The sequence below is a fragment of the Tetrahymena thermophila genome (assembly GCF_000189635.1).
Source record: "Tetrahymena thermophila SB210 genomic scaffold scf_8254460, whole genome shotgun sequence".
In the NCBI taxonomy this organism is placed as follows: domain Eukaryota; phylum Ciliophora; class Oligohymenophorea; order Hymenostomatida; family Tetrahymenidae; genus Tetrahymena; species Tetrahymena thermophila.
Genome location: NW_002476237.1, coordinates 589,040 through 611,385, shown reverse-complemented (window position 1 = coordinate 611,385; position 22,346 = coordinate 589,040). Strand labels below are relative to the sequence as shown.

General features: G+C 22.3%; 8 protein-coding genes across 8 annotated transcripts; 6 read left to right on the top strand and 2 right to left on the bottom strand. All coding sequences in view use genetic code 6, as the record gives it.

Annotated features, from left to right (window-relative positions):
- Positions 1-224: 224 nt before the first annotated feature.
- TTHERM_00347990 (Ras family protein) lies at positions 225-4,112 on the top strand (the record flags this gene model as incomplete). Its single annotated transcript, XM_001022954.2, has 4 exons — positions 225-338; positions 426-645; positions 750-1,282; positions 1,428-4,112. Exons 1-4 carry the CDS (start codon positions 276-278, stop codon positions 4,110-4,112), a joined length of 3,501 nt encoding a protein of 1,166 aa, XP_001022954.2. The 5' UTR covers positions 225-275.
- A 1,038-nt stretch (positions 4,113-5,150) lies between these two features.
- Positions 5,151-6,145, top strand: TTHERM_000347989 (small guanosine triphosphatase family Ras family protein; the record flags this gene model as incomplete). Its single annotated transcript, XM_012799540.1, has 4 exons — positions 5,151-5,208; positions 5,331-5,413; positions 5,508-5,883; positions 5,997-6,145. The coding sequence occupies 4 exons, from the start codon at positions 5,151-5,153 to the stop codon at positions 6,143-6,145; spliced, it is 666 nt and encodes a 221-aa protein (XP_012654994.1).
- Positions 6,146-6,926: 781 nt separating this feature from the next.
- TTHERM_000347988 (hypothetical protein) lies at positions 6,927-8,314 on the top strand (the record flags this gene model as incomplete). The annotated part of the gene is made up of 2 exons (XM_012799539.1): positions 6,927-7,005; positions 7,062-8,314. The coding sequence occupies exons 1-2, from the start codon at positions 6,963-6,965 to the stop codon at positions 8,312-8,314; spliced, it is 1,296 nt and encodes a 431-aa protein (XP_012654993.1). The 5' UTR covers positions 6,927-6,962.
- Positions 8,315-9,226: 912 nt separating this feature from the next.
- Positions 9,227-11,542, top strand: TTHERM_00348000 (tubulin tyrosine ligase family protein). Its single transcript, XM_001022955.2, has 3 exons — positions 9,227-9,779; positions 10,019-10,589; positions 10,647-11,542. Exons 1-3 carry the CDS (start codon positions 9,266-9,268, stop codon positions 11,419-11,421), a joined length of 1,860 nt encoding a protein of 619 aa, XP_001022955.2. The 5' UTR covers positions 9,227-9,265; the 3' UTR covers positions 11,422-11,542.
- A 418-nt stretch (positions 11,543-11,960) lies between these two features.
- TTHERM_000347999 (divergent AAA domain protein) lies at positions 11,961-13,615 on the top strand (the record flags this gene model as incomplete). Its single annotated transcript, XM_012799538.1, has 3 exons — positions 11,961-12,335; positions 12,397-12,693; positions 12,746-13,615. 3 exons carry the CDS (start codon positions 11,961-11,963, stop codon positions 13,613-13,615), a joined length of 1,542 nt encoding a protein of 513 aa, XP_012654992.1.
- Positions 13,616-14,744: 1,129 nt separating this feature from the next.
- Positions 14,745-16,606, top strand: TTHERM_00348010 (hypothetical protein; the record flags this gene model as incomplete). Its single annotated transcript, XM_001022956.1, has 3 exons — positions 14,745-15,297; positions 15,356-15,613; positions 15,672-16,606. The coding sequence occupies 3 exons, from the start codon at positions 14,745-14,747 to the stop codon at positions 16,604-16,606; spliced, it is 1,746 nt and encodes a 581-aa protein (XP_001022956.1).
- Positions 16,607-16,960: 354 nt separating this feature from the next.
- TTHERM_00348020 (hypothetical protein) lies at positions 16,961-18,175 on the bottom strand (the record flags this gene model as incomplete). The annotated part of the gene is made up of 1 exon (XM_001022957.1): positions 16,961-18,175. The coding sequence occupies one exon, from the start codon at positions 18,173-18,175 to the stop codon at positions 16,961-16,963; it is 1,215 nt and encodes a 404-aa protein (XP_001022957.1).
- Positions 18,176-20,791: 2,616 nt separating this feature from the next.
- Positions 20,792-21,439, bottom strand: TTHERM_000348019 (hypothetical protein; the record flags this gene model as incomplete). The annotated part of the gene is made up of 1 exon (XM_012799537.1): positions 20,792-21,439. One exon carries the CDS (start codon positions 21,437-21,439, stop codon positions 20,792-20,794), a length of 648 nt encoding a protein of 215 aa, XP_012654991.1.
- Between the last annotated feature and the right edge of the window lie 907 nt (positions 21,440-22,346).

Genomic DNA, 22,346 nt, shown 5'->3' with positions numbered 1-22,346 from the left:
TTTATTTTTTTTTGGTGGCTCTGAATAAGGTATTTTATTAGAAAAACCTTAGCGAATTTACTTACTGAATTTCCTTGATTGATAGATAGCAAGGATAAGCATTTGTACTACAATATGTAATTATATGGAACATAACTAACTATTAACTATACTTTTAGATAGTTCTTAAAAATTGAAATTTGGGTGAAAAGAGTGTTAATAAATTTTTTTATTTGATTATTATTAACAAATAACATAGATAAATTTGCAATTTTTAAACTTTAACATAAATATAAATGAGTAATGTGAAAATATCTTCAATAAATGAAAATTAAAATATACAAATGAAGCTTGCAGGGGTAAGATCTTTTCAATATGGCTAATTCAGCATTTTTTTTATAAATGTCAATTCTTTATACAGTTTATACTTATTTTTTGTTTTTTAGCTAAAAGATTTGCTTAAAACATAAGTAGAAAATAGAAACTAAGAGTAGATCAGCAAAATTTCTAGCATTATTAAATAATTATCTGTTCTTCCGAACTACTTTTCATCTTAAAATGTATTGGGATACTAAATAGGCAATTATCAAGATAAAATAGATTATTTTATAGCTTCATAGCTAGAATACTTGGTATTCGATTCAAATATTGACATTCAAAATAAAAGTATTTCGATAGCAATATTTCTTTTCTTTAATTAAATATGGATTTTTTTAAAAATATTTCAAAATATAAACCTAAGACACTAAATTTTTTTTTCTTTGTATTAGTAAGAGACGATAAAGGGATTTGCCTTTTACTATCTGGAAAAATAACGCTTGAAAAGATTATATAAAATGAAAATATTCAAAATAAAAGTATTGATAAAAGTATAGTAGTATTAAAAGAGTTTAAAAAGGGTAGCTTTTTCAGCTTTTACGATATTCAGTATTAAGTAGAAGGTTCAAAAATTACAATTTCAGGTCAAAACGATTTAATGAATGTCCTGGGAGAAAGTGAATAGAAACAAAAATTTGACAATATAGAAGTTGGCTATTTAAATTTATAGTTGTAGAAAGAGATAAAAAGTTAATTACAAACAGCAAATTATAAATCATCTATATTTAATTATTATGATAGCATTATAAAGAAAGAAATATCATTAATGAAATTAAATTATGGTTTTACACAATATCTCTCAGAGATCTAGATAGGATAAATTCTTTTTCATTCTTAAATTAGAAATTTTTCAAATAAAGAACCTGTGTTTCTAAATAAAGAAGAATCTAATTATGTCTATATTGTTAGAAAAGGAAGTTTTTAAGTAATTAATTATTTTTTAGAGTCGTTTTACTTGTATTAAAAATAATCTATTATAATAATTCTATGATTTAAATATTTGTTAGATCTAATTTATTTTTTAAATTTTAATTTTTAAAAAATATTTTAAAATATAAATAAAATTATAGGTTTTTTGGAGAGACTATTCTATAAATTAGTAAAGATAATCTATATTCTTTTCAAACTTAGACTAAGAAAATTCCCTGCTTAGAAGATGGTCTTTGAGAGTTTATGAATCTAAGGAAATATTTGGTGAAGATGATATTATTTTTAATTGCAGATAAAGATGCTTTGATGTTATATGTAATAGTGTGTCAGGCCAACTTATAACAATACAAAAAAACTATTTTCTTTATTGCTTATATCCTATGCTGAAGAATTACTTTAATGTTTTGGTTGAGGATAAAGAAAAGCTCATTAATGAAAGAATTAATTAAATTAGAAATTAATAAGGCAAAAACTTTACTATTGTCTCTCCATCTTTATAATCTACACAACCCATATCAAGAGAATGTAAGGAAATTTCCTTAGAAGATAGCTATAATAGTGTGCAGTTTATATAAAAGTAGTAATCATTATCATCTCCTTCTGTTTCTCCTGATAATTTTTGTACTAATGTTAGTTAAAAAGAAAAAAAAGATGCTTTAATATTACAATAAGGACTCTCAAGTCAGCTCACTCAACAAAATTCAAAATAAGAAAGCTAAAAAAGCAATTTAGAACATAAAAATTCAAATAAAATGCTTTTTTAGTTTATTTTAAATAAATCAAATTATGCTCAAAATTAACCATAATAAATGAACAAAAAAATTAATAACAGTATTTAAGCAAGATTAAATACAAAAAGATATGATAATATAGGTAATGTAAACAGGTTAGAACAAAATATTATAGAAAATAAATAAATAGAAGTTAGCTAAAGCAATAATTTAAATTAAAAAGTTTAAAAGTTATTACAATAAAATTTAACAAATTCTTTATCCTTTACTTAAAAGGAGGAGTTTGAATAATCATTTTAAAACTCCCTTAACAAATTAATTGAATATCAAGTCTCTTAAACTTTTTCTTCTCGCTCAATAAAAAATAACAGTCATACATTCAACAACCCTAAATCAGAAACAGCTATTGGAATAAAAAAGAGATAAAAAAATTTAATTTCTGAACCCTCTTTTTCGTTTTAGTAGATATCACCTTCACTTAAAGACTCGAATTCATTAATAGCTAAACAAAAAAAATTAAAAACTAATAATTTTTAGTATTCTTAATCGCCAAACAAAAATTCTTTACAAAACTTTTCAGAGATTAATTTTCCTTAAACTTCAGAGAGAAGAACAATAAAAAAAAATAATAGTTAAAATGCAGTTTTAAAGAGATAAGCAAACAGAGTTAGCCCGATTTAATCGGACAAAGCAATAGTCTTAAAAAGTAGCAGCGAAAGTGCAAGTTAAGGAACTAATAATTCTGAAGGAGTTTGTATTTTGCAGGCTCTCCAAGCATCAAATAGTGCAAATTTAACTAACACTAATAATAGTCATAGTACATAAAATAATAAAAGTATAAATTAAAAATTAATTTTAAACAGCAACAATAGCAGTAGTATTTCAGTTTAAAGTGCAAAAATATCTAATGGCATATATTTGAATTAAAGCTCAGGAGTCATTTAAGAAGAAAATTAATAAACTTTTTAAAAATTTCATAGCTTTAAATAAGAAATGCTTGAAAAGCTAAAGGAAAATCACAATTTAAAATCTAAAAAAGAAATTTTATCTAAAAGTTTATCTTAAAAATAGCAATAATAATAGTAGACATAATCTCTTTCATGCTATAGCAATATGATATACAGTAAAATCAAAGAAAAAGATAGCATAAGAAAAAATTTGAAAAAGGAATATTCTGTTTTAAATAAAAAGGGTAATATTAATGCGCTCTCACAATATTCTTTTAAACTTGGAAATTATAAAATTAAAAGTGAGCTATTGTCAAACTCTTTTGAAAACTTAAAATAAATATCTACTTCAAACCAAGAAAAAATAAATAAGTTAAGAAGAAAGTTTTCTGGAGAAGAAAATATGAATAGTAATAAACCAAAATATTTATTTACTCCTTCAAGCGTTTCTCATAGTAAATTTAGTAAAAAAAGTAAAGGTTAATAGCTTTTAGAAAAAATAGTAGGAGGAAGCTAGTTAAACAACAAGTTAGAATATTAAAATTTATTTTTGAATTCTCCACTTTAATAAGATGTTAAAAGTTTACTTGAAAAATAGTAGTCATAAATGTTTGGAATAGACAAAATTCTAACTGAGCAGAGCTAAAAACCTTCTATTACTTAAAGGGCTACCTAGTATATTACTAATGAATTGAAATTTTTTAACAATGATACTTAAAACAGCTCGCAAGCTCACATTTAAACTGATACTTCCCCTTAAACACAGGATCGTCTTAAATAAATTAATGAAACACCATAAACAGCTTCAAAAACTCCAATAAATACGAATCTTGATAAAGAATCAGATAAAACAGCAAAAAGCAATTAAAATAACTCTTAAAAGTTCAACAATATACATTCGAACTAGTAGTCTTCTAGTTATCATTTACTCTAACAAATCACTAAATATCAACATTTTAACTAAAATATAAAATAAATTAATAATAAAAATTTTGGAAAATTAAAGTAGCTAATTAGTTAAAGCTTTGCTACTCCAAAATGCAAGAATATATCTTCTTAAAAAATTTAATAAACATGTATCGGAGAAACGCCTAAAAATCTTAGTATATAAAATGATTAAAGTATAACTTAACAGCAATAAAATTGATATTAAAATATTTTCTTGATTTGTTATTAATTCATTAAATTTAAAGTACTTAATTTTATATTATTTATCTATATTCTTAAATATTCTTAAAGCAATTTCTTTTAAAAGCTTAATTACCAAAATATTTTTGATTTTCTTACTTCATTTTACGTTTTAAATTTAAATACGAAAAAAAATTTTAATTTTACTTAAAAAATTTTTAGTTTGATTATAATTAATTTCTGAAATAAATTTATCTTACATTTGTACTATAAAATCAATGTATGAAATAGTTTCTAATAATTTTAGAATATTAGCCTCACTCAGTATGATTAACTAAAACTGAATTATTATAAAGTAAGAAAGAATGCAAATTTTTAAAATTCTAGCCAAATAAAAACTTAAAAATGAAAAAATTGAAAATTAAAATTATATAATTTTGAAAGCAAATATATTGGATTCTAATTTATTTTTATTAATTTTCATGCTTTCTTTCTTTTAGATTTAGAAATTAAAAATTCTTATTTCGCTTTATATAAATTAAAAATATTTATTTGGTTTTCAATAAATTAAAAATGCTTAATTTTCTTTCAATAAATTTACATTTAATTTTGTTGACTATTTCAATAGTAATTTATTTTAATTTAATGAATTAAATTTGATTTGTATAAAAATATTTGGGTATTTATAATATTTGATAAAAAGAACAGTTAAGCATATTTTTGGAATAATTTCTTCTATTTAGATACCTTCAAACAATCAATTTTTATCCTTTAGTAAAATTTATGTGTATAACTATTTTACTGAAGTATATATTGATTAAATTTATTCATCATTCATTTAAAAATATTATTAGGATTATTCTCAATTTAATTTTTAGAGATTTTAAATAATAGCAACTAACTAGCATGTATGTAATCAATTTTCTAAAGTTAATAAATTTACATATAAGAATAAATTTTGTATCTCATAAACTATAAACACTTTATATTCAAAAAAAAATTGTAAAAATAATTTGTGTAAATTTTAAGGAAATTTATTTAAAGTAAATTGTAGGCAATGTAAAGAAATTAAGAGGAAGACGTTTATGATTTTTTATTTAAAATCGTTTTGATAGGTAAAAAGAATTATTTTAGTCAAATATGAATTAGAATTAAATGATATAATTTAGACTCTATAAAAAAAATCAATTATAATTCAATTGCATCCATCATAAATGATTATTTTATTTATATAAAGGTGATTCAGGTGTAGGAAAATCTTGTTTAATTTCTAGATTCACAAAAGATTAATTTTCAATGGAATAGCAACCAACAATAGGAGTAAAAAATTTAAGAAATTAATGAAGCTTGATTTGATTTTGATATGCCTTTAAGGAATAATGCTTAATCACTATAATTTTTATCATATATTTAGGTGGAGTTTTCAACCAAGACAATAAAAATATCAGATAAAATTATAAAAGCTCAAATTTGGGATACAGCTGGTTAAGAGAGGTATAGAGCAATTACTTCAGCTTATTATAGAGGTGCAGCTGGAGCTTTGATCGTTTTTGATATAACTAAATAAACTTCATTTGAGAATCTAGCAAAATGGTATAAAGAACTTCAAGAGCATTCAGATGTTTAAATAGTAACAATGCTTATAGGAAATAAATGTGATTTGGCTGACTAAAGAAATATATCAAAAGATGCCGCTTCAAAGTTTGCATAAGAATATGACATGGCCTATTTAGAAACTAGTGCCTTACATAGTACAAATGTCGAATAAGCTTTCCATTAAATAATTAAATGTAAATAATATCCAATCAAAATAATTCAATTAAATTCTTCATAAATAAATAAATACATTAATTAACTAATAAAATATTGGCTATATAGTCTAACTATATTTTTAAATCCATAGATATTTACGATTCAACTATTTCAGGAAATACATAGAGAAAAAGTATAGCAAAATTTGGTAAAAATATTCAAACTTTGTCACTAGAGAATAAGCTTAAAAATAAAGATTAAAAATAAGAATCAGAGGATAATAAAAAATCTTGTTGTTGAATAAATACTAAATTATTAGATTTAATATATATAACAAGATATAAATAGATAATTTAAGTAAACATTTTCAAAATAAGGTATATAATTAAACTGTAACAAACACATGGGTTAGAAAAGATAATTTAAAAAAAATAAATCTTCTTTCAAGCAAGATATTCATTAAAATATTATACTGCATATTATATATTAATATATATTTGGTTAATCTCTTAATTATTTTTTATTTTCCTCTTACAATCAATCTTATAAATATTTTTGAATTGAAAAAAGTAATATCTTTAATCTTTATATAAAAATTTTAGTTATTTATTAAAGTTTAAAATATATTTATTAAAAATAATTAATTGAAATTTCCACCTATTTTTAAATTATTTCTTAAAATGAAAGCTAAACTAATATAATTTAAATTTGAAATTATGCATGAACTAATACTATAATCCCTCATTTATTACATGTATGTGGTAGAATTATGGGGAAAAATATTGTTAAATATAAATACATTCAAAAAAAAAAATGAAGTTCATTTTTAAATAAAAAATTGATATTTTACCTTGAATAAATATTTATTAGCTAATTAACATAATTCATTTGTTTTAATATTAAAAAATGAATTTTTATTTTTTATGTAAGTTAGATTTTTATTAAAATGAATTTCTATAATCATTTATTGAGAATTTGCTTATTTATGTTCTATTTACCTAATGTGTAAGTTAAAATTTACTTGTTCATCAAGTGATTACCTAATTTAATTTATATTTAATTAAAATTATTCAAATTACAAATAAAACAACAAAAAAGGCAAATTAATTTAAAAATTATGAGAGAAAGCTATATTTAAAATAACATTATTGATGATGAAGGTAGATAAATAAACAATTTTTTTTTTAGTTAATTTATTTTTAACACTTAACTAAAGATGATGACTTCGATTTGCTACCAAAAAATATTGATGACTTTCATGATGAGTACTCTTCTAAAAGAATAATAATTGAATCACATAAACTTATTTTGACAAAACAAAATTCCAAAGATCAAGACCCACACGAAATACGTAACCAAAGCGAGTTTGAAACCTCTCACAATGAACATATTTCTAATGATAACTTTTACAAAGAGAGAAAATTCACTGATCAGGCAGAGCTAAAAAGTCTTTTTACTTGCTAAAACAATATTAATTATAGTTAAAACTACTCTAGTTATGGTAATAACTTTCACTAGTCTTGCTAATAAGATTACTTTTAGATGACCTAATACTAAAGTGATGAAAGCTCATTTACATAGAACTATAATTGTAGCTAGCTTAGCATATAATAAAATTTCTCAGAAAACTTAATTCAAACCAGCGAGCCTTGCGTAGGAAATATTGGCTGTTTGTAAAGTTGCAATTCAGACTAAGATTCTATAAGATTTAAAAGCACTAATGAAAGCTCTCAATAAAGTGATACTAATGAAATTCAGCATAGTGAATACTTTGAAGACTAAAATTTAGAAGAAAATTATGAAGATGGTGAATCACATAAAACAGAAGAAAATAAGCCTATAAATAAAAAAGTTTAAAAGATTTAAAAATAAAAATAAAAGTAAAAAACAATTTCTGATAAGGGATCTACTTCTGATAAGGGATTAAAAAACTAAATTAAACAGATTAGCAAAAGCGAATAGACAAAAAATCATCTCAGAAATTACATGCAAAAGTTAAAATAAATTATAAGAAAAATAAAAAATGAAGAGGATTGGCCAATCAAAAGCATAAGACATATGTTCTAAAAAGAATTAAATGAACTCAACATGAGCATAACAAATTTTATAGTTTAATTTAAAAAATTTGCAGAATAAATAGACTTAAAAAATAATTTTAATGGAAACCGCTTTATACAACTTTACCAAATACCTTCAGATTTGGATCAACTATAAAAACTCTTAAAATCATGGTTCAGAGAACTTTCATTTATATTCTATTCAGAAAAAATGCCTATATATCTATTCTTAGATAATATTAGAGTGCAAAAAGAAACAAGAAAATTATAGTTAGATTTAGTACCTTCATATCTAATGAATATTATTGATCCTATTACTTTAGGTTAAAACTTTTAGAAAGATAGGAATCTTGAATAATTTGAAAAAACTATCAATTAACTCTACAACAATCAAAGTGAAAGTATCTAATGACTTTGCCAAATAATAATTTATTAATTTAATAATCAAATAAAATAATATTACCATTTTTATATGTTTTTTTTTTTTTATAATTAATATCATTTTTTATTAAAAATTGAAGTTGATCTATCTTTTATAATTCTTTCTAATAACTAAGATCATATATCATATTAAATTTGTTTTCCAAAAATTTAATTTTTGCATGCATATCTTCAACCAAATCAGTGATATATATTTGAGTAATTTTAAAAGCAATAAAATTAAGTTCTTATAAATTAAAAATAATTTAAAAAATCTACTTTATTACTTATTTATTTTAGGTTCTCCTTTTTATAATTCCTCAAAAAGGATTTCGAGCCATATGACCTTAAGAAAATTCAATTTGGATTAAATTTGACTGATTTCTTATAAAAATTTTAAGGAAAGATAGATTTAATTAATGAGAATATACAATATTTATTATTTTATTTATTTACTTATTTACTTACTTATTTATTAATTGATTCATTCATTTTAAAAAATATATAAGTTTATTTATTAAATATCTTTTAATTATGAATATTTTTTTTATATTATAAATTTTTTTATTTGAAAACATTAATAATATATTTTTGAATTTAAATCATAAAATATTTTAAATTAATTAAATATAAAATAATATTTAATCATGAAAAATCCAATTATTTTTTTTATTGTTTTGATTTTTAAGGTAGATATTTAGTAAATGAAATTAATATTATTTTTACTTTAACTGTTTAAAGAAAATAAAATAAATGGACAAATTGTTTATTTTTACTTGTAAAAAAATATTTTTAAAAAATTTATTTTATTAATAAATGAAAATATTTTCAAAGTCATTTCTTTTTTTGTTGTTGTTTTATTAATTTTTGTATTTAGAAAAAAAAGATAAAATTCATATAAACCTTTTTATATTAATCAAAATATTTACTCAGTTAATTAATTATGAAAAAAAAGACTTAAAAAAAAGTAGAATAAACAAAAAGCTTAGTAGACAGGTTGAGGTCAATTTAACTATGGCAAATTATACTAGGTATAATTGTCATATTATTGGCCAGAAATTTTTATTTAAACAACGATTTGCATCCATAGCAGCAGAATTCAAATGAGTTTTCTTAAGATGATTATTATGTAGAAAATATGCATGGGGAAGCAAATTATATGCTTAAAGATAATCTCAAAAAATTGGCACACCCTGATGTTGGAAAATATAAAAAGAGAGTTTCTTAACCTTTGGATTAATTTTGGTAAGGAAAGGAAAAAATAGCAGAAAGAATTGCTTCTCTCTTTAACGAATTTAATTATAAATAAATGGATTTGCAAATACATTTTGAAAATAGCAGAAACTATGATAGGCCCTCTTTAGGTATAATCAGTGATCCTGAGTATTGTAAAAAAAGTAATATGCATCATATTTTGCATCCTGAGTCAATTTAAAAAAACTATTTGATATTTACAGGTAAATAAATAAACATTAAAATGTTTCTTTTTCCTCTTTTGAAGATATTTCTGATATGTTTTAAAAAGTTATTTTGATGATTTTAATGCCCCTAAATATAACCAAAAAATATCTTAATCAAAATATATTAATAAATTAATTAAAAGTTAATAATAAAATTAATATCTGATGTATCTTTGCAAATTTTATCATTTAAAATATCATGTTTAGGTTATTAATTAAATCAATAATTTAAAAAGATTTTGGATATAATGAATTGCCAAGAGAGGTTGCTTAGCAATTTGGTGTTGACTTACTTCCTTAAGTTTCTTAGTAAATGAGTGATAGAAAATAATAAGAAAGAGTATATAATCTACCAGTCGAAACTGCTTTGATTCACTCTAGAATATCTAGAATACACCATTTTTTTGAGTTTAATAAGAATATTATTTGCACATATTAATCAGCAAATCATATTCCAGGTAAATGGTCTATCACTGGAAAAGATTTAGTCATAGATAATTACAGACTTTACTAGTAAAAACCATTTATTAACAAGGATAAATGCTGGTAGCATGTTACATTTATGCCAGAGTCTTATCGTTTATACAATTCAAACGAATGCAAGAGTTTTTTCAAATTTCTTTAATCAGATGAATACAAGGAATTAATCAAAAAAGATGGAATAGGATTTATAATGAAGTAGGGAAGAGATATTCATCGTGGTTAAGGAATTAATTTAATTTCTCCTTAAATTTTGTAAGATTTGATGAAGAAATACAATAACGGAAACAAGTGTGACTCTATTCATGAAGTTTATCAAGTTCAAAGGTAGATAAAACACAATATAATTTTTTTTAAATTTAAAAATATTTTTAAATGCAACAGGTACGTTAATAATCCTATATTGCATGATAACAAGAAGTTGGAAGTTCGTATTTACTTTTTTATTGCAAGTACTGATCCTTTGATAATCTATGTTTAGAAATTAGCCCTTCTTAAAAAATGTGCCAGCGATTATAATAAATTCGATTATGATTTTTCTAGACATGTTTGCAATACCTCAATTAGTAAATAAATAACTGACTCATTCGTAGTTGAATTTGCTCTAGAAGGTTTAGAAAAGTACTTACTAGAAAACAATAAAATCACTAACCCTAAGTGGCTAGAAGAAGAAATTTATCCATAAATTTACAGAGCAGTCACACATTTGGTAAGATCTGGAGCTCATGATTTTTTGATTGACTCTCGTGTGAATGAAAACTTTGCTTTAGACTTTTTGATAGATGAAGATTCAAAAGTATGGTTCTTAGAAAATAATCCTAATCCTCAAGTACTAAGAAGCTCTGTAAAAAGAACAATGAGACATTATGTAATGTTTGGTGACTTATTTTAAATCCAATTCGCATACCTTCGTAGTCGTGCTTAAAGATTAAATTAGCTTGCCAAAGAAATGGCAGAAGAAATCCAAAATAACACTTTTGACTAAAAAGTCTATAAAATTAAATTCGAAAAAGCAAATAAAAACTTTTTAGAGCCCGAGTTTGAATAGCAAATAAGAAAAGATAGCAGCTATGTTAAAATATATGATGAATCTTTAGAAGGAGAATAAAAATTTATGGGGTATCTTCCCAAAGAATGTTTGTATAAAAATCAATTATGATTTAATAAATAAATAATTTATTTTTTTTAAAAAAATTTTTTTGTATTGAAATTTCATAAACTGCTTGTTTTCAGTAAATATTAATTTAAATTCGGATTTTATTAATTTTTTGAACCAAAAATTATTATTATGTAAGACTAATAAGAAATTATTAAATAAGAAATATTTTTAGAATTTAAAAATATGTAGTTTAAGTAGAAAGAAAGTAGATCAATTTCTTTAATAATTTTAAAAACTATGTAAATTAGCACTGCCTTATTTTATTAATTTACATTCGGATTTTATTAATTTTTTGAACCTAAAATTATTATAATGTAAGACTAAAAAGAAATTATTAAATAAGAAATGCTTTTAGTATTTAAAAATAGGTTGTTTAAGTAGAAAGAAAGTAGATCAATATCTTAAAAAATTTTTAAAATTAAGTAAATTAGCACTAATATTATAATATTCACTAGTTTTATTTTAGTAGCAATAAATACCTCAAAATAGACATATAATTTTTTATTTAAGATAAAATTAGATATTTAATTAAGAAAGTAATGAGTTAAAATGATATAGAAAATCAAAGCGAAGGAGAAATAGAAATAGAAGAGGGTGAAGAAATATGTGTGGATTTTTAAAGAAACAATATATACAATTAAATAAAACTTACTGATAGCTATGAATAAAGAGCATGCTGTAGATCAGAGTTTGAACTAGATGAGTAGATGATATTTCCAGAATCTTTACATATTGATTATAAACACTATAATTGGCCTATCATTTCTCCTTAGATTACAAAAAAGATTGCAGTTGAAATTTTAAGTTTTTTGAACTGCAGTGGCGGGGCTTTGCTAATTGGAATAAATGATTAAGATTATAAAGTTAAAGGGATACAACTCAATACTAAGTAAAGAGAAGAATTTTAAAAATATGTAAAATAAAATTTATTTTAGTTGATTGTTGAAAAATGAGATAAAAAATTAAAACAATTAGATTGATGATAAAATACTTTGTTTTATACATCCTATTGTAAAAAATGAAGTCTAAGTTACCTTTATTCCTATAAGATAGGGGGATGTGTGGAAAAAAAATTTATATGTGATAAGAGTATTGATTTAGCAAGGAAAAACTGATGAAGTTTATACATTTAGTTCTGATAATTTCGAAATGCTTGCTTCAGTAAGAAGATAATCATCATGCTTTATTTTAAAACAAGAGCACATAAAGAATGAAATATAAAACAGAATTAAATTTCCTATTCTTAAAATCCCACCTCATTTTTGTAAATAAGTAAAAGACATTTGAAAGAACAAAATTTAAAACCATAAAATTAAAAAATTAGGAAAATATTGAGGGAATTAAACAATCTTGTTATGTGAGCGAGCTAGAAAAAAATCATACAGAATCTATCTAGAATAATGAAAATAAAGAAAGTTAATAAATATACCATGAAAATACTTAGAAAATATTTGTTTAGTTCTTACAAAATTGTAATGATTCTGTCAATTAGCTGACAAGAGCTATATCTAACATTTTGGCTTAAAACTGCATTGAATTCACAAAGATATCTCAGCACAAATAAGTTGTTTTTAATATAAAAAAGAGAAAATAATGCAAGTTGGCTAATGAGGTACTCTCAAGTTAGTAAGAATTGTATAATTAACATCATGAAAGTCTTATTAGGATTACGTTCTAGTAACAAAAAATATTTTAAGTAGATATACCTGCTTAAAAGGTAATAATTTTCTAAAATATTGATAGATCTAAGATACAGAATTTAAAATAGTTTTTACTAAATGAAATGGGAGACATTTATATACTCCCTTTAGAATATAATTTTATGATTTAAGTAGATGATCTTAAAGAAGCTTGGAATTTTTTAAATAAAAAAAGAAAAATTCTAACTAAATATAGCTTTAAAAATGTAGAAGTTAGATATGGAATTAGTGATAACATGAAAATAACTATAAGTAACTTGATAGACAATAAAGAATCTTTGCTGAATTTTCAAAAGTACTTTGAAGACATAAGTGTAGGAATATCGTGTAAGGGTGAAGACAACAATGATTAAGTTATTTTGTATTTTAGCAGCTTTATAGATTATATTTTAGCATCTGAGAGGCTATAATTTTTAATGTATTAAGATCATAACTTTAGATAATTTGGAAAAAACCAAAAGATTTATATAAATCTTGAAATTATCAGCAAATGAAGCTTTTTAAAAGCTTTTAATTCATTTAAATTTATAAATAACATGCAACTTAATTATTAAAATTAATTTAAATTATAACAATGAAACCACTTTAGTAACAATAAATGAGAATAATCTACATCTTAAACTTTGTGTGTGTCTTAGAGAATATTAAATTAATATATAATATATTTCTAAACTTTAAGAATGTTTTGATAGTAAACAATATTATTATCATCATCATAAATTTGATTCAAAATCTATTACATACATTTATTACTACATTATGCTGAGTAAATTTACATAAAGAATTATTTTTAATATGAGCTTAGATATTAAAAAAATATTTATTTTATTTTTTTATGGTTGAATGAATTAGGTTTATTCTTTTCTTACTTATTTAGGTTTATTAAAAGTAATTAAAGTATATAATAAATGTTTATTTGTTCTATGATAATAGTAAAAATAAATTAATTTAATAAAATATGAATCAACATTTGTAAGTTATTAATTATAAAATACTCAAACACAATTAAAAAAAGAGAAAATTAAGCAAATTTATTATCTAATTTTCAAAAATGAATTAAAATTTATTTTTAAAGTTATTTGAGTTTTATTAAAATTTTCATTTAAATTCTTGAATATTTTTAATAATTTTCCAAATTTCATTTATGAATTAATAATATATTTATTAAAAATTCTAAATTTTGAATGTGTTTTTTTTTAGTTTAATTAGCAAAATCTGCTGATTAATTAAACGATTAAGTCACCTATCATTATTTAATTGAGGTCTTTGAATAAAAAAATTTACATTCATTAATTTCAACAAATAATAAATTTTTATGAAAAAACAAGTTTTGAAAATTTAATTGAAAATTGAATATATGGTTAGCGATAAATTTTATTTCATTTAATTAATGGTAGCTAATATAATTAATAAGATTTTGTTTAATTATTGATCAAGGTTAACTATCGGCAATTCCTATTATTTTTTAATACTTAATATTGCAAATTACTAACTATTAATTACTAATTTTAAACATCTTTTATTAAAATTATAGTTATTAAATATTGATTGATTGATAGATTGATTATCTCATTTCTATCTATTTATAAATAATAATAAGGCTAGTCTTTCTTGTGATTTAAAATGATTACTTTTTTGAGGTAAAAAGAGGAGCTTCCAAATTATGAGACTCTATAAAATTAAGAGCCAAACACAGATAAAATGTTGAATAACTGCAAAATTTTCTCTAGATGCAAGAAAGAGATTATTGATACATCATAAATTTAGAGAAAATACAGATGGCAAGGCTCGATACCACATGTTATAAGAGACGTTAATTTAAATTTAAAGAATGATCCAAAGAATATATTTCGTTCAAGGAATAACTCTTGTAATAATAGCATGCTTTCAACGCAAAGAGGTGACAATCCGTTGAGTGTAGAAAAAATGTAGGGGTTAAAAACAAATGATTTTTTCATCTTATCATAAACTAAAAAGCATTCAGTTTCAAATTGGACTTCTGCAGTAATGACTTAAGCCTAGAATTCTCCTGAAAGAAAGTAAAATGATAGACCTCATTTATAATAAACACATAATAAAAACTCTCAATATAAAGAAACTAGCTTACCTGTGAATAGAAACGCTCTTACAGAAATAGACGATAATAATTAAAAAAGTGTTTCCATAAAATATATTGGTAATAAATAGAATCTAATAAATTCTTAATTTATTTTATTATTATTATATTCTTATAGGTGTCCACAATGATGTGATAGGTATTTTATCAAGAAAGGTGCCTATTAAGTTGGAAAGAGAAAAAATATAATTATATTTGAAGAATAAAGATTCAAGAAAGTGTAAAAGTCGATAAAGTTCAAGGCAAAGCACATGTCCAACAAATCAGACTTTTTATGCAAGCAATTAATTCGCTCATAACAATTTTTCTGAAAATAACCAAAACTAAGCCAAGTAATAATAGCATTTTAAGAATTAATTTGGCCTACAAGAATAATGTATGTACATACATAATTAACAATAAAAAATTGATTGAATAATATTTTATTATAAAAGGTTAGTAAAGAATAAGTTTAAAATAGTATGAAGATTTTGTTTCTTAGATGACAAATTAGATTAAAAGCTCAAACTAAGAAAATCAGTAAGAAAAGAAATTAGTGTATTCATCATTACAACAGCATCCTATCAATTAAAATAATAATAATTACTTTTAAGGCTCTATAAACAATTCTTCTGAAAGTACTCCTTTGTAAACTAGATTTAGTCCTTACTAAAAGAGAGAGTTAGTTGATGAATCATTAAGACAATCTACAGAATAGTCAGTAGCATTAAATCAAAATTACATGCTAAACACCACTAATCAATTTCAAAAGAGATGTATTACAGAAACCAGCAATTAGAAGTCACCCATTAACACAAGCAAGATGTATGATACAGATTATAAATAAAGATTAAATTTAGAACCTATAACGCCAGTTAAATAAGTAGTCTAGTAAGAATTCCAGCAAAATGGAAAATAATAGACTTAAATGGCTTTATAACACATGTAATTTAAGCCTAAAAGAGCAAAGACTTCTTAAAGTAGAAGGATGGAAACATTTGAAAAAGAGGAAATTGTTAAGCAAATCTAAAAGATCCAAAATTAAAAATACAAAGAATATATGCAAGACAATCTGAAAAATAATAGAATGCTATACGATTATCTCCAAAATTAAAATACAAGTTTCAATGGGAATTCATCTCCTCATTCTCAAAGTTTTACTCCAACAGCAGCGAATCATGTATAAGGAAGCACAAATTATTAAAATATTTCATTTATCCCTGAGTACCCTGAACCTAATAAGTATGATGTTTATGTGATAAACAAATACTCAATAAGCAAGAGACTCAAGCCTGTAATTAAACAGAAAGAAAATATACAAAAACTCAATGACATATCTAATGTTTAGGTTGAATGGGTAAATAAAGAAAAAAAAATAACTTATTACTGAACAAAACCAAGTAAATTTTTAAAGTTTCACAATACATTTAACATTAGAAATAATGTGCAAGCAATAATAAAAAAACCATAAAAATAAAATAAAATCGTGAAAAGTGTTTCTTAAAAGTGATTGATTGATTGATGAATAAAAGAAAAGCTATATTTTGTAAAAATAAATAAATAATAACAAATGATTAAGATAAATTAAATTAATTTTATAATAAAATAAATATTTTCTTACAAAACAATAATAAAATAAATTTATAATTTCATACAAAATAATTCAAATTTAAAGTTTATGTTTATATATAATTGATTATATATTAATTTGTTATGTTACTAACTAAATTTATTATTTATTTTATCAATCTTAATTGTTTTTTTATGAGTCCTTTGTTTAATCCTTTTTGCTTTTTTTGCTGTCTTTGAATTTCTAAAACTTCTTGGGATCTAATATTCCTTGAATAAATACTTTCAAATAGTATAAATGGGTAAATCTTTGATTTTTATTGTTAATTTTATTTGAGTTTTTGTAAATATATCGCAAAGGCTATTTAGTAAAGAAGTGGAAGCACACTTATCTATACACATTTTTTAAATGATAATCATGTTAGTTTGGGGATACAGTCCATTCTTCTCTCACTACTTAGAAATTAGAAAAGCTGAAATCTTTGTATTTTAATATAAAGTTCTCTCTGAATTTGTTTTGATTGTCTATATTTTTTTTATCCATATAATTATCTAAAATTTATTCAATCCAAAGTGAATCATCTTTCTTTTCTAAGCTCATTTATTTTATCTCTTTCTTTAATTAATCACCATAATTTCTAAGCAGATTTTTAGTTTCGTCTTCCTTATATTTAAGTTAAGTGTATATTTTATTAGATGGCTTTCTTTCAAGTTTCTTTTCACATTTAGCACTCTCTTTTCCTACCACTTACACTTCATTTTATTGTTAAGAATTTATTTATTTATTAATAACTTAGTAAGATTAATAAAAATTTTGAGTTGTCTATTATTAGTTATTAGCAATTTGAGACTCTTTATTTTGATAAATATCAGCTGCAATATGATTTCTTAATTAAGTTTGCATGGTAGTAAATGAATTTTCTTATAAGGGTTATTAATACGAGTTTTAGTTGTGAGTAGTTTAAATTTATTATAAATTTCTTTATTGTTCTTACATTAAGGCGATATTAAATTTATCATTTATTTCATTATTTCTACCTTATTCATTAAATTCCAAATGATCGCCCATATAATTAGGGCTTTCAAAAGGATTAAAAGCATCATAGATATTACTCACTGCGATTGTTGGTTCCAATTCTAAGAAACTTCTTTGTTCTATAGGTTGGCCATTTGGACTTATTTGATAGTTTTAAGGTAAAAAGCTGGGGTAATCATGAATTTATGGTCTTATAGCATAATCAATTTGATTGTACCCATTTTCAAGTTCATTTTAAAATTAATAGAATGGTTGTACCTCGTTTGGATAGTTAATTGAATCATTTTAGAATGTTCTACCAAGCGCATAGCCTTCTTACACTTAATTATAATTATGAAAAGTGTTAAATTACATTATTAATACGAGATTTATTGTTTCCTTTTGCAAAATAAAAATTTTGATTTTTTTTTTTGATTGAAATTATGAAGAATTAAGGGATTAAGATTTTTTTTAAATCAATTAATTTTTATTAATTCACATTTTTTCTTAAATTTTTCAATGTTCATAAGAACTAAAACCACCAAGATTTTTGCAAATCAATATACATTTATTGAATTCCGTCAACGCAGGTATTCCAATATTAAAATTCAAAACATTTTTTTAATATTTAATAACTTTGTTAGTTAATATGCGTTAATGAGTAGTATAAAGGAGTATCTACAGTTTAATTAAATTAGTATATTTATTTTTAAAAATATAATTATGATTTAAATTTGTAGACTTTAGATCAGCAAATTTTCCTCCCTATTCAGTTGCTTATTTTCTCGTATAAACTATCCTTTACCAGAACATATATTTTAATCAAATTTTAATATCCACAATATACTCATAAATAAGTAATCTTTGACAAAAACCTCCCAATCAAAATTGATGATTGAAAATTAATTAATTAATTTGTTATTTATTTATAAATATTGTACAATCCTTGTAGATGAGATTCATATATTATTAAGCATGCTAGAAAAAACTAATTAAAGTCTTAAGCATCTTAATAATACAGAGTGATTAATATTAATTATTTCTTTACAATGCTTTTGAAATAAAAATATAAGCAAATGACCATTTATTTTTTGTAAGTTTTATCATTTCTTATAGATTTGTTTATAATTTACCGCATAACTTCTAAACCTCATACTGTGCGATTCGGCATTTTGTACCGAGCTATTGCATTTTTGAAAATCTCTAGCTGGCAAATAATTCGGTACACACAGTGAGGGACGAGGTTGAGAGGATACGGTTAATTTTTTTATTGAAAATCAGAATATTTTTGAAAAAAATTACCTGAATTAAAACAACTGTAATAATATTCATGTTTTAAATCATTAAAATATATAAAGAAGCTACAAAAATAATTCAGAAATTTAAGTTTAAAAAGGATAATATACAAATATCTAAATTCCTATTAATAATTATTATTTTAAAAATTAGACACTGTAATGCTTAATAATTTTTCTTTTCCTTTTGGAGCAAGTGTTTTGTATTTTTTTATTGAAGGTTGGATTTCGTTTAACTTATTAGGCTTTAAATTTAATTTTCTTAATAAAAAAATAATAAGTAAATAAATAGATTTTAAATTAAAAATATCTTACTAGAGCTGCTATTAATTACAAGCTTAATATTATTTCCATATTTAATCCTAATAAAGATATTTTTTAATAAATCTTTTGAAAAATAATTTAATTTATGTATTTTTATCATAGATAGATGACATATTTTTCTAAGTAATTAAATATTAGAAATAATTTATGTAAAATTATAATTCATAAAAATACTTTTTCATCAAAATTTTCTGGCTGATTTAAATAATTTTGATTTATTTTATGAATTTAAATATTTATTAATTTAAACCTACATAGCCATTTAGATTTTACGAAATATTTATTATTTATTTTTTAATAAAATTAAGGAATATCAAATTATAATACTTTGGTCTTGTTTCCTTTGAAATAAATGAAATCAATCAACAGAACTAAAACATTTAGTATTTAAATCGTTCAAATAAAAGTAAATAATAAGATTATTAATCTCTTAATTATTTGCTTTAAAATTTAAAATCTCAATTTTATTTTTTTAAAAAAAAAAGAAAATTTGCAATTATTTAAAATCATTTTATTTGTTTTGAAAGATAATTAAAGTACAAAAAAATTTCATTTATCATCCCTAAAAGTTATAAAGAAATAAAAAATTGCAAAGTTATCACTAATTTCAAAATACCTAATGAATATTTTTGATTGATTTTCTTTAGTTTTTGATTATTTTTTTAAAAATATAAACAAGAAAATAATTTTGCTTGTTTATTTTACTTAAATAATTAAGATTTTTTTTTTTTTGAGTTTTTTCAAAGAAAAACTATTGGCAATTAACTAAATTTGAAAGGCTTTATATTTAAATTAATCAAATAAGTTAAGTGTACATTTGTTTGCTTTATAGTGTGCATCAAAATTCAAAGTAATTTTAGATACTAATAGATTTTAGCTAATTTAAAAAAGTATACTTTAACAGGAAGGAGCTTATATAAAAAGACTTTAAATGTTTAATTAAGTGGCTAATTTTCTTTTATTGGTTTTTGCTTTAGCGCGGTGTGTAAATACTTAAATTTGTGAGTTAGGATAATATCCTAGCATATAGAGCATTTAATGTTCGCCCTGTGATTAGTAGTGCCTTTATTGCTATGGACCTGGAGATTAATGCTATGGATGTAAGTAGAATTATTATCTTTTAGATAGTAAATGCATTTAAGCTTGCCCTATTTAATACTTTAGTGATTAATAAACTCTTATCTGTAAAAGATGTATTGACAACTGCGATTACTGTGAAGATGAGTTTACCTGCAAATAATGCAGTAAAAATTTTATTTATGATGTAGATCTATTAATGTGTAAAAGCTCATGTTAAGATGGAATGGTATTAGATTTGTAAACAAATAAATGCAAATTTATCTGTAGAGAAAACGAAATAGAGAATAAGGTTTCAAATTATTGTCAAAGGATAATAGACTGCTACTAAATTTAGTCTTACAGCTTAAATACATTTTTAAATACTTAAATATAAGGAATAGTTTTCATTAATTAATTTAAATAATTCATAACTTATGACTCTTTGGGAAGACTTTAAATTTGGAATTAAGAAACAAAACTGCTAATAAAAAGTTTAAATTTTCATATTAACAGTATAGTAGAAGCATTCTTACTTATTAAAGAAGGATAATTGCTGTTGGTCAGTTATGATTCTCTTCGTGCTGTAATATGGTTATATTTTACAGGGACAATATTGTAAATTATCCCTACTGAAAATAAATTGATTATTGGCTCGAGCATTTGTTATGACTGGCAAGTTTTGATTCTTAAAACTTATGACAATTAATATTTCTTCTAAAACTTAGAAAACAATCAAATTATTTAATTAGATATTAGTGCATTAGATCAGAATAGCTTAGAGATTTCTTTAGGTGATATAGTTCCTTTATTTTTTGATTAATAAGGAGCAGTAAATATTTATTAACCCTTATTTGATGTTTAATAAAATGGAAATAATTTATTAATGAAGCCATTTATTAATTAAAGATTCTAAAATATCACTAATCCTCTTAATGTTGGTTTTATTAAGATAGCAAACCATATTTTAATTTATTGCTATAACTAAGGTGTAGAATACATTTTAGTTGATTACACCAATAAAGTTTTAGCTAATTCAGCTTAATTAGGTTAATTCGAATTCTCTTTGGTATCCTTTATAAAGCAAGTTATTACTCAAGATTAAATGCTACTGAGTTTTGTAGGGTAAACTTTTAAAAACCAAATAATTAGATTTTTGATTAACCCTAACAATAATTAATCCTAAATATTACAAATAATAAATGACTACTATAATTAGGTAATTGTAAACTTTTTTTTTTTAAGCAACTAAAATTCATAAGGATAGTAACAGTATATTTGCATTATAAATAATAAAACTTTGAGCTTATTCAATGAAGATATGTAGACAATTATAACTCAGTTTGGTGTTTCTTATTAAAAAAATTATCAAGTGCAAATAAATGATGGCAAAATATATGTTTTTGGAGATTATGTTGAAGTGTACAACTTTTCAGGCAGAGAGTACATTAATATTCAACCAGATATTATGAGTCATTAAGATATTTTTCCTTCTGTATAAATATATAATCCCAATTCAATAGCTGTGATAAAAAATTACTTAGTAGTCCTTGAAATTCCTAATTCTATATCTCTTTGGTCTTATACAAATTTAAATTTTATTAAGAGGACTAATGCATTTAAAGATTCAATTTAAACATTTTTTAAAATAGAAAGCTCTTCAAATATATTCAATTAAACAATAGCTTTAATAGGTAATTCTAATAATTATTTGTATTCTTTTCCATCATTTGATTTTTTAATTACATTTGGACTAACATCTTGCTAGTTTGCTTAGTAAAATATTGAAAAAGGATTAATTTACATGCTAAATTAGACATTTTTTCAAGTGCTTAATTCATCGGATTTTTCAATCGTTAACTAAGTTTCAA